We start from the raw sequence: 13,688 nt of genomic DNA, 5'->3' as shown, positions 1-13,688 counted from the left end.
AATTCACTTGAAATTCCAGAATAAACACATTTAGAATTTGGCAGATTATTTACTGTTTTAATAACAGATTTCTTTCCAACAACTCAGATTAGGATGATATATTAAGTTTTACACTTTGATACCTAGTTTAATTTTGCAAATGGCTGATCTCGTTTGTATATATCAGTTGGCTCTTGTAGCAATTACAGCTGAGTATATGAGCAAGTTGCATAGTGTAATATACAAAATGTGCTTTACCATGTTTATCCTCACAACAAATATGTAGTGTATATCATTTTTATTTTCATAGGGCATATGAAGACTGGAGCCACTGAAATTCTGTTCAGGCATTCATTAATTGTACCTGTGTAGAGACTGTGCATGCCAGTTCCACTCATTGAGCTGAAAAAAGCATGTTAGGCTGAATGTGGTCTGTTTGCCCCATGATCAGGAACCCTGACTGCACAGCTGAATGTGCTTATAATCCCCCTTTCGGTCCTTCCTGCTCACAGCAGGAATGTTAGGAGCAGGTCCAGTGTGCACAGCCTGCCAAGCTACAATTAATAAATGTCTGAATAAGCAGATTTGGGGCAAGGACAAAACTTCTACCATATATGCATACTGGCAAAGGACTGTATTCTACAAAAGGCACCTAAATCACCTAGCTCAATGGCACTGTAGATGATAAGTAAAAGGTGGTTGTGTGCCCTAAATACATCCAGCTGGCAACTCAGCAACCAATACTTCCGAGTACCTGAAAGTGGGCCAATAAGCTGAACATTATTTTACTCTGATGTTTCCTTTACCTACAGGGAGGTTTGAAAACCATCATTTGGCTAGTTTTCCAATTCTTCGAATAAGACACCTTCCCTGCCAGTCTTGACAAACCTTCAAAGTGAGCTGATGCAGGAGATTCAAACAGCAGATCTAAAAGGGGAGCAGGGTGCTCAAGGAGTCAGGTTTTTTTTGTTTGGTATTTTAAAAATATGTGTGAAATAGGAATAATTTTGTGGTCCTATTTCTTAGCAGAGATATAAATGCAAGCAGCGGGATGAGGATCAACCAGTCCACCCTTTCCCTCAGACACAAATAATTACAGGCACAATCTTCTTAAGTAAAAGATAAAGAATGTGTCCATTAGTGTTTGGTAATGGTCATCTTGGAAGAGAAGCATGTGCATGCTTCTCTCTCCTCAAGCTTAATGGAGAATATCCAAAAATCCCAGCCAAAGGAGGAGGAAGAGAAACCCAAGTAACCCCATCCTTTAGAAAGTTGCATCACTGGTAAACAGGTACATGGGATATTTCCCAAATATCCCTTAAAGGGAACATGCAAGTTTGCTTATTCTAACACGTTTGTCAATGGCTACCTGTAAGCAAACCAAGTAACATGACTCCATTGTGAAATGGCTTGAAACCATAGAATGTACCATGTAAACTTTGGGATATCTGTCTAGATACAGCAGGCATTCAAAAAGGCTTTTTGCCTCAAGAATTTTGCCTTTTTTTGGTAAGTTTTATTTTTTGTTGTGTAACATTCTTATTTTAAACCATACTTACAGAGGAGACCCATTAAAACTTAGGTCTATTCTATGTGCCTATTCTGCCTATGACTTACACAACCCCATATATGTTGTCATTTCCTTTACAACTTTTCAATTCCATGTTTTCATTTTCCCCTCTGTCTATGCTATGCTAACGTGCTCAGAAGACTGGATATACGATTATATGAGGGCTAAAATAATTAGAGGATAAGGTGCTCTGGTATTCTGGAACACTTTGATAGTATTGGCCATTTTTAAAAAAATGTGTTTTCAATCCCTTGGCATCAGTAAACAAATGGCAGAATGTTAGGGAAAACTCTAAAAAGGAGTAAGATACTGGTTATCAGTTGGAACATGCAGAATTTCCCAGTCCACTCTTTTCCACGTTCTGATAGCCATAGCTGATCAGCACTCGTTCCATCTCTGATAGGTCTGTCTTTGTGTAGAAAGGGAAAGAGATACAGCACCTTGATGTGCGTTATACAACTTGTTTTTGCTGCCAGTGGACCGTAGAAGAACAGCCATCAAATTCTTGTCGGCAGTTGAATTCTCTTGTCACATTAAGTGGTCATCGTTAAACTTAAATTACTCTGAACAGGGACATATATATATTAACGCTTTGAGAACAATTGAAATGTGTCCAATGCCACATATGGCTGCCCTGTCACAGAAACAGGTTGGGCTTTAGTTCCCTTTGTATTTTGGTCTGAGTTCACACAAGGTAAGAATTCTCTTCTACGGACTGAATTTTTCAAATATGGATTGAAATCAGTTTTCTCCTTCAAATCTGACTGATCTTGAACTTCCTTGTTTTCACCATCTCTCGAAGCCACTTCTAGAGTTGGAATTGTTGGACTCCTCAAATCATGCTCTAAAGAAGCAGTTTGTACAAGAGGTGTTATAGCTTTGTGTCCTCCACTGCACAAAATCCCATGGCTGTCCATCGTATATTCTGTGTTAACACTGGCCTGTTTGAAGCAGTTTTCATGGTTTGACAGCTGTAGTTCATCATGATCCTTCCCACAAGCATCTACTTTCAAAACACTGACGAGTGTCTCATTCTCAGAGGGTGAGTTTCTCAACATTATTTTCTCCTGGGAAGGGAAGAAGAAAACCATAGATTCTCTACAGTAAGTAATTAAGTTCCTCCTAGGTTTTCAAAAATAGAAAAACTGATGAAGTTTCTAAAATTTGCACAAACTTTAAAAGTGCAAGTTCCCCCAGTTATGCCTTCTCTGTTGTAATCATGCGTACAAACTACCAGTAACTCTTACATTCATAATGTCATTTTCTTTGAGCATTCAATAATAGGAGCACATTTACTAATGATCAATATTATGCAAACCAAAAGGGAAACACAAGTCTGGTCTGACCTCTATTCTTAGAAATAGATCCTGCTAACCTCTCAACATTTTCAATCCACTGGAGTTCTAAAGGTCACAACTATAGCCCCTACACCAGTGGTTAACCTTTTTTTTTTTGCCCAAGGCCCATATTTTACATATTTATTTATTTTATTATTTGATTTATATCCCACCCTTCCTCCCAGTAGGAGCCCAGGGCGGCAAACACAAGCACTAAAAACACTTTAAAACATCATAAAAACATACTTTAAAAAACATTAAAATAAAACATATTAAAAACATTTTTTAAAAAAAGGTTTAAAAACATTAAAAAGCAATTCCATCACAGATGCAGACTGGGATAGGTCTCAACTTAAAAGGCTTGTTAAAAGAGGAAGGTCTTCAAAAGGCGCCGAAAAGATAGAGATGGCGCCTGCCTAATATTCAAAGGGAGGGAATTCCACAGGGTAGGTGCTGCCACACTAAAGGTTCATTTCCTATATTGTGCAGAACGAACTTCCTGACAAGAAGGTATCTGCAGGAGGCCCTCACCTGCAGAGTGCAGTAATTGACTGGGTATATAAGGGGTAATATGGTCTTTCAGGTATCCTGGTCCCGAGCTGTATAGGGCTTTGTACACCAAAACTAGAACCTTGAACTTGGCCTGGTAGCAAATGGGCAGCCAGTGCAATTCTTTCAGCAGCAGGGTGACATGTTGGCGATACCCTGCTCCAGTGAGCAGTCTCGCCGCCGCATTTTGTACCAGCTGCAGCTTCTGGACCAACCTCAAGGGCAGCCCCACATAGAGCACATTATAGTAATCCAGCCTGGAGGTTACCAGTGCGTGGACAACAGTGGTCAGGCTATCCCGGTCCAGAAATGGCCGAAGCTGGTACAAGGCACTCCTAGCCATGGAGGTCACCTGGGCCTCTAGTGACAAAGATGGATCCAGGAGCACCCCCAGGCTTCGTACCTGCTCTTTCAGAGGGACTACAACCCCATCCAAAGCAGGCAACTGACCAATTATCCGAACTTGGGAGCCACCAACCCACAGCGTCTCCGTCTTGCTAGGATTCAGACTCAGTTGATTGGCCCTCATCCAGCCCACCACCGAGTCCAGGCAGCGGTCCAGGGCTTGCACGGCCTCTCCCGATTCAGATGCTATGGAGAAATAGAGCTGAGTATCATCAGCATACTGCTGACACCTCGCCCTGAAGCTCCTGATGACTGCTCCCAAGGTCTTCATATAGATTTTAAACAACATGGGGGACAAGATGGTACCCCACAGCACAGCTGCCAGGGGGCCAAAAGAAAGTCACCCAATGCTATTCTCTGAGAGCGACCTTGGAGATAGGATCGAAACCACTGTAAAACAGTGCCTCCAATGCCCAGCTCACCAAGTCGGCCCAGAAGGATACCATGGTCAATGGTATCAAAAGCCACTGAGAGATCAAGTAAGAAAATGGGGTGGCATCACCCATGTTCCTCCTGACTAAGACTCCTCTTAAACCCCTGATACGGATCCAACAAGAGCCAATTATCCCAGTAGGCCTCTGTGGGAATTGGGAACACTCAAACCCATTCAGTATCTTTTACACAGGGCACATCTACTCCCCCCATCTCACACCAAGGGAGGGCCAGCCTTCTGCCAGACTCTCACTCTGAAGGCATCTGGCAACTTTCTCCTGTCATTCAGCCATCCCTCTGAGGGTAGGGATGGAGGAGAACTTTGACTTTATTTACTTTTTAATGAGAAACGACCTCATTCATACTCCTCAAACCAATATGCAAATCAAAACACAGCTACCATGAAATATTCACATTTCTCCAAATCTTGCAATCCAGTTCTCCAGCCAAGTAATGTGTACAAAATGCATATACTGCAGTAAAGTGTGCATAAAAATGCATATTTTAGTGAAAACATTCAAAAATAAATTAGGAAAATTGTTTGCAAAATTACATTCCAAAATGGGTTTATTAGAAAAAACTCATATTAAAATAATGATGAATTTTCATGAGGATTTTAAAAAAGGAAATAGTTACAGAAATGTAGAGAACTTAATTTAAGATTGGGAAAATGAGAAACTTAAGAGAACCAAAACTGAGAATTTCATCCACCCCTAGCAAAGACTATAGTCAGAATAAAAGCAACCAACAATCATACACTTTAACAATACAATGTTAACACTTCTGAGTGTCCAAAGCACTTCACACAGATTATCCAACTAATTCTTACAACTACTCTGTAAGTTAAACATTTTCCTCCATGTTACAGAGGAAGGAAGACTTTTGGGTTCCCTTTATGGAAGAATGGGCCCCTTCCCTCTGCCCATTTCGTCCTCTTCAGGCAGAAAGGGCAAGGGGCAGTGGCTGTTGCTTGCCTGTGCAAGCAACCAGTCAACAATAGCTGCCTTCAGGAGCTACTGCTGCCAGAAAGAGAGGGCAGACGAGTAACAGTTTGGTGGAGAGGAAGAGCAGGAACAACCAGCAAGCATGAGATGGAGGAACAGATGGGGGCAAAGCAACGTCTAGTGCTGCTTGCCTCCCCATACCCACCTGTCAGACCCACAAGGGGAGTCAGGGTGCAGAGCTGCATTATGATCAGGGACAGTCCCAGCCATAATCTCTCTTAGATAGTTATTTTCACATATTTTCAAACAAATTCTCACTGGTATATTTGATCAGCAAAAACTAGTCATTACCTGAAATCCGTCGGAACAACTTGGAAGTACAGGATGTGGTATTTCAGGCCAGCAAACACTTTTTAACCTGTCAAAATTTATTTATTTATTTATTCAACTTTTATACCGCCCGACTAGCAATAGCTCTCTGGGCGGTGAACACAAGTACAATGAAATCACAAGTACAATAAAATCACACAGTACAATACAACAGAGCATATAAAAACAACACAAACTAAAATCAATTACAACATATTTAAAATTGAATTAACTTAAATTGAAATTAACTTAAATTGAGATTAAAATGCCTCGGAGAAGAGGAAGGTTTTAACTTGGCGCCGAAAGGATAATAGTGTCGGCGCCAAGCGCACCTCCTAGGGGAGACTATTCCACAGTTCGGGGGCCACCACTGAGAAGGCCCTAGATCTTGTCACCACCCTCCGGGCCTCCTTATGAGTCGGGACCTGGAGGAGGGCCTTCATAGAAGACCGTAGTGTACGGGCCGGTTTGTACCGGAAGAGGCGTTCTGACAGGTATCGTGGTCCCGTGCCGTATAGGGCTTTATAGGTCAATACCAACACTTTGAATCTGGCCCGGAAGCATATTGGGAGCCAGTGCAGGCGAGCCAGAACAGGTGTTATATGCTCGAACCGCTTGGTCCTAGTTAGCAATCTGGCCGCCGCATTTTGCACTAGCTGTAGCTTCCGAACTGTCTTCAAAGGTAGCCCTACGTAGAGCGTGTTGCAGTAGTCCAAACGCGAGGTTACCAGAGCATGTACAACTGATGTGAGATCCTCCTTACACAAATAGGGACGTAACTGGTAGAACGCATTCCGTGCCACCGAGGCTACATGAGCCTCGAGTGAGAGGGAAGAGTCTAGGAGGACTCCAAAACTACGGACCTGCTCCTTTAGGGGGAGTGTAACCCCATCCAGGACAGGATATGTATCCACCATCCGATCAGAGAAACCCTCCACCAGCAGCATCTCAGTCTTGTCAGGATTGAGCCTCAGTTTGTTAGTTCTCATCCAGTCCATTGTCGCGGCCAGGCAACGGTTCAGCACATCGACAGCCTCACCTGTAGATGATGAAAAGGAGAAGTAGAGCTGCGTGTCATCAGCGTACTGATGACAACACACTCCAAAACTCCTGATGACCGCACCCAACGGCTTCATGTAGATGTTAAAAAGCATGGGAGACAAAACCGACTCCTGTGGAACCCCACATTGGAGAACCCACGGCGTCGAGCAATGCTCCCCAAGCACTACCTTCTGGAGACGGCCCGCTAAGTAAGAGCAGAACCACTGCCAAGCAATGCCTCCAACTCCCAACTCCGCAAGCCTCTCCAGAAGGATACCATGGTCGATGGTATCAAAAGCCACTGAGAGATCAAGGAGGATCAACAGAGTTACACTCCCTCTGTCTCTCTCCCGACATAGGTCATCAAACAGGGTGACCAAGGCCGTCTCAGTGCCGAAACCAGGCCTGAAACCCGATTGAAATGGATCTAGATAATCGGTTTCATCCGCCTGGAGCTGGCCAGCGACCACTCATTCCAAGATCTTGCCCAGGAATGGGACATTCACCACTGGTCTGTAGCTGCTGAAATTTTCTGGGTCCAAGGAAGGTTTTTTCAGAAGTGGTCTCACCGCCGCCTCTTTCAGACAGCCAGGGACCACTCCCTCTCGTAAAGAGGCATTTATCACTTTCTTGGCCCAGCCAACTGTTCCATCCCTGCTAGTTTTTATTAGCCAAGAGGGGCAAGGATCCAGTACCGAAGTGGTCGCACGTACCTGTCCAAGCACCTTGTCCACGTCCTCGAGCTGAACCAACTGAAACTCATCCAATAAAACATGACAAGACTGTGCTCCGGACACCTCACTAGGATCGGCTGCTATAACATGGGAGTCTAAGTCCCGGCGAATGCATGAGATCTTATGCTGGAAGTGCTCAGCAAACTCATTACAGCGGGCCACCGATGTATCTGCCATGTCCTGCAGGCCTGGATGGAGTAGCCCTCGGACAACTCTAAAAAGCTCCGCTGGGCGGGAGAGAGATGACTTAATGGTGGCAGCGAAATGTTGTTTTTTCGTCATCCTCACCGCTCCTACATACAGCTTGGTGGAAGCACAAACCAGCGCATAATTGCATTCGTCGGGAGTTCATCTCCACCTCCGCTCAAGCCGCCTCCTATCTTGTTTCATCGCTCTCAGCTCTGGAGTATACCAAGGAGCTGTATGAGCTCTACAGAGGAGGGGGGCGCGCAAGAGCGATCGTGTCAACAGCCCGGGTCATCTCTGCATTCCACAGATTAGCCAGGGCTTCAACAGGAGCGCCAGTCCTATCAGCCGGAAAGTCCCCCAGAGCCCTTTGAAAGCCTTCAGGATTCATTAGTCTCCGGGGGCGGACCAATTTAATAGGTCCCCCACCCTTGCAGAGGGAAGAGGCCGCTGAAAGTCTAAACTTCAACAAGCAGTGATCTGTCCATGACAAATTATTATTATTATTATTAAGACAAGTGTTTTGTTGACGTTTACTAAGAAAAACCCATTTTAATCAGTTTTTAAAAAGCCCCTTTTCCGAATATTTTATTTATTTGTGTGCCATGACATAATTCGGCCATAAAGTTTCTCAGCTCAGTAAGGATCTCTGCCTTTCTTTTGTAGTGGCTTATTTTTCAGGCACATATTTAGCAAGCAGGAAACTTTTTTCTACTATGTTTCCATATAACAGGATGCCTCATTTTCACTCATTTAAAAAGACATATGTAAATGTTTACTCACTTGTGTCTTTTCAGAGCCCACAATAGCCCAACAGTTGCTACACATAGCATGAATATTCCAACAACGACATTTATAAGAACAATATCTACCACACCTAGAGGAGATGAAAGAGGAAGGAGGGAAATGACTTCCAAATATTTACATCCAAATATTTTAGAGCCATCCTAAACATGTCTACTTGAAAGCAGATACCAATGAGTTCAGTGGGGCTTACTCCCAGATGAGTGGGTAAAAGATTGTAGCCTAAGAGACTGCCATTAACATTAATGCTTTGTTGTTGTTGTTGTTATGTGCCTTCAAGTCGATCACGACTTATGGCGACCCTATGAATCAGCGACCTCCAAGAGCATCTGTCATGAACCACCCTGTTCAGATCTTGTAAGTTCAGGTCTGTGGCTTCCTTTATGGAATCAATCCTTCTCTTGTTTAGCCTTCCTCTTTTTCTACTCTCTTCTGTTTTTCCCAGCTTTATTGTCTTTTGATTTCTCATTTCCTGCATAAAATATTTTGTAGTTGCCTAATTGGAAATGTCCCATTCCAGTCTATTTTAATTCACTCACACCAAGTATTGTAATGTTGATATGCTCCATTTCTTGCTTGACAATTTCTAACTTTCCCTGGTTCATGCTTCTCACATTCCATGTCCCTACTGTGTGCGTCGTACAACTCCGGACTCTCCTTTCGCATCTGTGCGCATCAGCCTCTGGGCTTCCTTTTGGCTTTGACCCAGCTGCGTCATTAGTCACAGCGCTACTCGGACTTGTCCTTTGTTCTTCCCCAGTAGCTCGGTGAGTGCCTTCTGACCTGGGGGTCTCATCTTCCAGCACTATCTCGTGTTGCATTTTGGATACTCTGTTCATAGGGTTTTCGTGGTAAGAGGTATTCAGAGGTGGTTTACCATTGCCTTCCTCTGAGTTTGGATACATCTTAGTCTGGTGTCTCAGCTTTGACCATTCTGCCATGGGTGCCCCTGCTAGGAGTCTAGCCTTTTGGTCTAGACTCCTGACGGCATTGCTCTCAGCTTCTTCAACACTCTCAAACCCCCTCACCACGTTAAGGTGTGCATCCTAAAGGGGGCATTAATGCTTAGTCTTGAATAAATCCCACTGAAATCAACAAGACCCATTCAGGAAGAACTGGTTTAAAATGGCAGCCAAAGGTAACAGGAAAAATATTCTAAGTAGATTTATTTCTGTACTGAAAACCTCTTGTTCCTAAAACAGACAGGAACAGAAATGCAAGATTTGGCAGCCATTTCAGTGTGTGATATTTGATTTTTTTTATCCCTTTATACTATGCTACAAAGGGCTGCCTACCTCATTTGATTTCTAACATTCCAGGACATGTTTTTTTAAATCAGTTTCATACTGAAAGTATTAATACCCATTACTGCCACAAAGACCACACTAGGTACCACATCCTGAGTTACTACACTATCCTAAACCATTTCAAGTAATCTCATTTTTAATAAGCAAATACAGCCTTATGAAATGGTGTGCTTAGAAACAATTTTAGATAAAGATGACAGTAGAAATGGATTTTCCCTGATCACTCCATCCATTTCTGATGTTCAGTGATGTGTGCCATTGCTTATATATGCAAAGCATCAGCATCTACACACAAAAAAGATTTTAGGATGGAGGCTCAGGAAGACCTCAAGGTGTACAGAAATATTAGAAGACTTATGGGGGGGAAAGACCTAACCTTGGGGGGAAGGGAGGGGAGCTTTAAAACAGCCCAGTGAGGACTGAGCATACTTAGTGGCTATGGATTGCTGCCTGAACATTGCAGGGAGGGGGGACAAAAAACAGGTGAGCGGAGAAGTGGAAATTGAGCCTGCAAGATGCCATGGCTAGTAGACTGAAAACCTGAGTAGGAACACTCCACACATTTTGTTACAAGTCCCACTTTTAATACATAACTACTGACACTAGATTTTAGCACTTTAAAGAAAAAACCATATAGTCCTGTAGGGAGGTCCCCAGTAAGCAGTAAAAGAAAGCACATATATTTGGTAAATGCCAATTCAAATTCCATCTAAGAACTTGTGCTGCATCTTATTGCACTTCTGATGTATACATTGGGTGGCACAAATGGCTGCCGCAGAATGCAACTCCACGGGTGCCACATTGCATAGGAGGCTGTAAGCATGCAGCAGTTTTCCATCATGGTACTGCACATCCTCCCAGAAGAGCTTTCAATACAGTGCTCTACCCATACAGTTGCATCCAGATTTAACACTGCTAAGCCAGGAGGAACTCATCAGGGCATGTATACTTAGGGGAAGCACCATAGGTCAATGGTAAAGTGTCTGCTTTGCATGCAGAAGGCCCCAGGTTCACTCCCCGGCATCTCCAGGTATGGCTGGAAGAGATTCCTGCCTGAAACTCTGGAGAGCCCCTGCCAGTCAGTGTAGATGATGCAGAGATAGACAGACCAATGCTCAGACTCTGTATAAGGCAGGTTCCTATGTCCTTCAAGGAGATAATCTCAGCATTAGAAGAATGGCCTGTACAAATATTCTTATAATGTAAAAAAGTAAGGTTATATACAATTCTCAGTTAACTCTTTGGAAATACAGCTTTTTTTTATTATACCACCTACACATTTTTTCAGTCCACAGAACTGATGTTTCCTGGACTTCACTTTGTGCTATAAACAGTGTAGGAGAACTGGATTACTTTGTCTGATGCTCAAATTCAACACACATTAAAAAGTGATCCATGAATAGAAAAGCTATCTGCACTGAGTAACTTACTAAGTTTAAGGGTGACGAAAGTGACCTCTGTTCCTTTGGTTCCTCCAGCAATGGTGCTTGCCATAACATAAGCTGTATACTTGGTATCAGCTTGCAAGAACTTTAGTCGGTGCTGTAGAACACCAACATGCACAGTTTCTCCTAATAAAACACAAATTAAGGGTTAAATGTTAATCTAGCTCAGTATAGACTAAACATAATTCCTTCAAATGCCTGCAGGAACCACAAGTGCTATACAAAAGGAAACAGACATCAAGGACTCCTGAGATGTTGCTGCTCAACAACATGATAGCAGTGATGCATGTGACAAAGTTGAAAATTATATAAAGTGGAATCTGCAACAAAATCTTCAGTGTGTCCATGCCCCCTAAGAGGAGTACTCCAGACAGGCTGAAACAGCGGTGCAGTGCTCTTCAGGTGGTGGGGAGGGGAGGAGTTTCAGCAATTGGGAAGTAATCAAGAACACTTTCCCTTCCCACACTGTGCTTTATAGGGCTATAGGGGTGGCAGCCCCAAGCCTGAGCATTTTATTGCCATATAGCCCGTGGGTTAGGGGAACATAGTCAGGGAGAGTAGAAAAGGGAATAAAAGTGTCTGTTTCCCTTTCCTGCCCATCTGAACAATCCCTTTATAACGCAAGGTGAGATTTTTAACCTCATGTCACACATCTCTTTTACCCTAATTCCCTCCTGAAGCATCATAGGTTTGAGCAGACCAATTCTCTTTTCTCTTCTTCCATTATCCTTTATTTCAACCCCAACATTCTGTATTCAACCCACAAAATTAACTGACAGATTCACAGTCTTCCAGACTTCTGATTTCTTAATCCCCTTCCTTCTAGGCTCAACCACCCCCAATGGGACCTAGAGATGGGGGACCTATGGCCCTCCAGATGCTGCTGGACTCTAGCTCCCACCATTCCCAACCATGCTGGCTGGGACTGAAGGGAGTTGGAGTCCAGCAACGTCTAGAAGCCCATAGATTCCCCATACACAGTCGAGAAGCTCAAGGGCCCCTGACAGGCTATTTGTGTTTTATTGTCATTGTTTTGTTTTCCAAACTCGGGGAGCCTTTCTAGGTATAAAACCCACTGCCTTATTTATTTATTTATTTTGATGGAAGCATGCCCACTTCTCAGTGGTCACCATGAAGTACCAAACAGGCTGCAGTGGGCAAGACTGTTGGGGGAGAAGGAACCCATCTCAAAGTTGACAGGGTCACCAGCGGCAGGTTAAAGCCACAGCTCAACAGTGTCCATGAATGTGCACCTTTACTTCCCTACCCTCCACCACCACCCCAACAGCTACTAGACAGGAACAGCACTGAGATGTGGGGAAAGCCTACTACTTCTGTCTCTGGCTTCACACACTTTGTCTCCATTGATGGTCTCCATGGGGAACCATGGTTCTTCTGTAATCCCATGTCTTCCTTCTAGGCCACCAGCCATAAATAATGGGGTGTTTTAATAGTTTTTCAGACTGCTTCCTCCCAGCTGATCCGCAGCAGGTTTTTCCACCAATTATTGTAAAAAGAGAGGCTAATTTCTATGTGTTGCTTTCTTTGTAGGAAGACTGTAATCTTGAAAGTATAATGAAACATAACTTACACACACACAATACCTGATCGGTACAGCACATGATCTCAAGAGCTATACGCTGACATTAGTGCAACACATTTGGGGCCAAACGTTATTCAGCAAAGGTTCTTAAATTGTGACACAGCAAGCCAGAAAAACAAACTATTGGATTTCCTCAAGTGTAATGACAAACCTGTTGGCAAAACTGACTTTGGCACCAGGTTTAGGAAAAGATAAACCAAAAGAAATGGGAGATGCCCTAAGGAAATAAAGAGCCATAAAGACAAGAAAAGGATTGAGCACTTGGTTCATGCTCCGAGTACTGACAAAACCCCAGAGTGGCAGGGTGGGCATGCACCCTCACCTGCATGATATATTTGGAAGGGCCAGGCATGGGCCTACCTGAGGCCAACTCAGACTAACGAAGCATAGCGCTAGAGTCAATAATGACTAACAAATGGTATTATGACAGCCTTCTAATTTTCTTCTTTATACGTGTATACATACCCAATTCTTTTCCACCTTCAGCTTTGTAAAATACAGTGTAGTTAATAATATCACCCCGTCTGTCTGCTTTTGCAATTTCCTTCCACTTTATGGTAGCTTCATTTTTATCAACATTTTCTATATCAGCAGCAGGACCTTGCAATGGGCCTAAATCAAGTATAGAAATAGAGCCAATAAAACTAGAATAATGGGAGTGATGTTCTGAATGACGTTCAGTGTGGCTAAATGCATAGCAATGGTAGAAAAACAGTTTCTAAATAAGTACAATTTCACATATTTAAGAGAGCAATACTACAGGGAGTGGAGAGGGAGAACCCAAGGCAGAAGAACCACCAAATCCAAAGTCAAGCCAGTCATTTATACATACTTCCTTCATGAAAGTAAGTTCTGATGGAACTCGGGGCTTCTATTTCACCTTTATGCAAGGGATACACTGAAATTTTATAACATGTAAAGTTTTTGAAGGCTCCTGAAAGAAAACAGAGGCACAGAATATCACAATTCTTTCAAGATTTGCA

General features: G+C 43.2%; 1 protein-coding gene across 7 annotated transcripts in view; it reads right to left on the bottom strand.

Annotated features, from left to right (window-relative positions):
- Positions 1–29: 29 nt before the first annotated feature.
- The window catches only part of IL31RA (interleukin 31 receptor A), a 69,356-nt gene continuing 55,697 nt past the window's right edge, over positions 30–13,688 (bottom strand). For all 7 annotated transcript variants that reach the window (XM_061618032.1, XM_061618014.1, XM_061618042.1 and 4 more), the window contains 6 exons: positions 13,538–13,639; positions 13,171–13,317; positions 11,088–11,228; positions 8,330–8,423; positions 5,568–5,634; positions 30–2,616 (listed from right to left, as the gene is read on the bottom strand). In XM_061618032.1, the coding sequence (XP_061474016.1) occupies positions 2,134–2,616; positions 5,568–5,634; positions 8,330–8,423; positions 11,088–11,228; positions 13,171–13,317; positions 13,538–13,639 (1,034 nt within the window). In that variant the 3' untranslated portion in view covers positions 30–2,133. The remainder of the gene's footprint in view (positions 2,617–5,567; positions 5,635–8,329; positions 8,424–11,087; positions 11,229–13,170; positions 13,318–13,537; positions 13,640–13,688) is intronic.

This window comes from Rhineura floridana, chromosome 1, assembly GCF_030035675.1.
Source record: "Rhineura floridana isolate rRhiFlo1 chromosome 1, rRhiFlo1.hap2, whole genome shotgun sequence".
Classification (NCBI taxonomy): Eukaryota; Metazoa; Chordata; class Lepidosauria; order Squamata; family Rhineuridae; genus Rhineura; species Rhineura floridana.
Note: the sequence above shows the minus strand (reverse complement) of the source record. Positions and strands in the feature narration are given on the sequence as shown.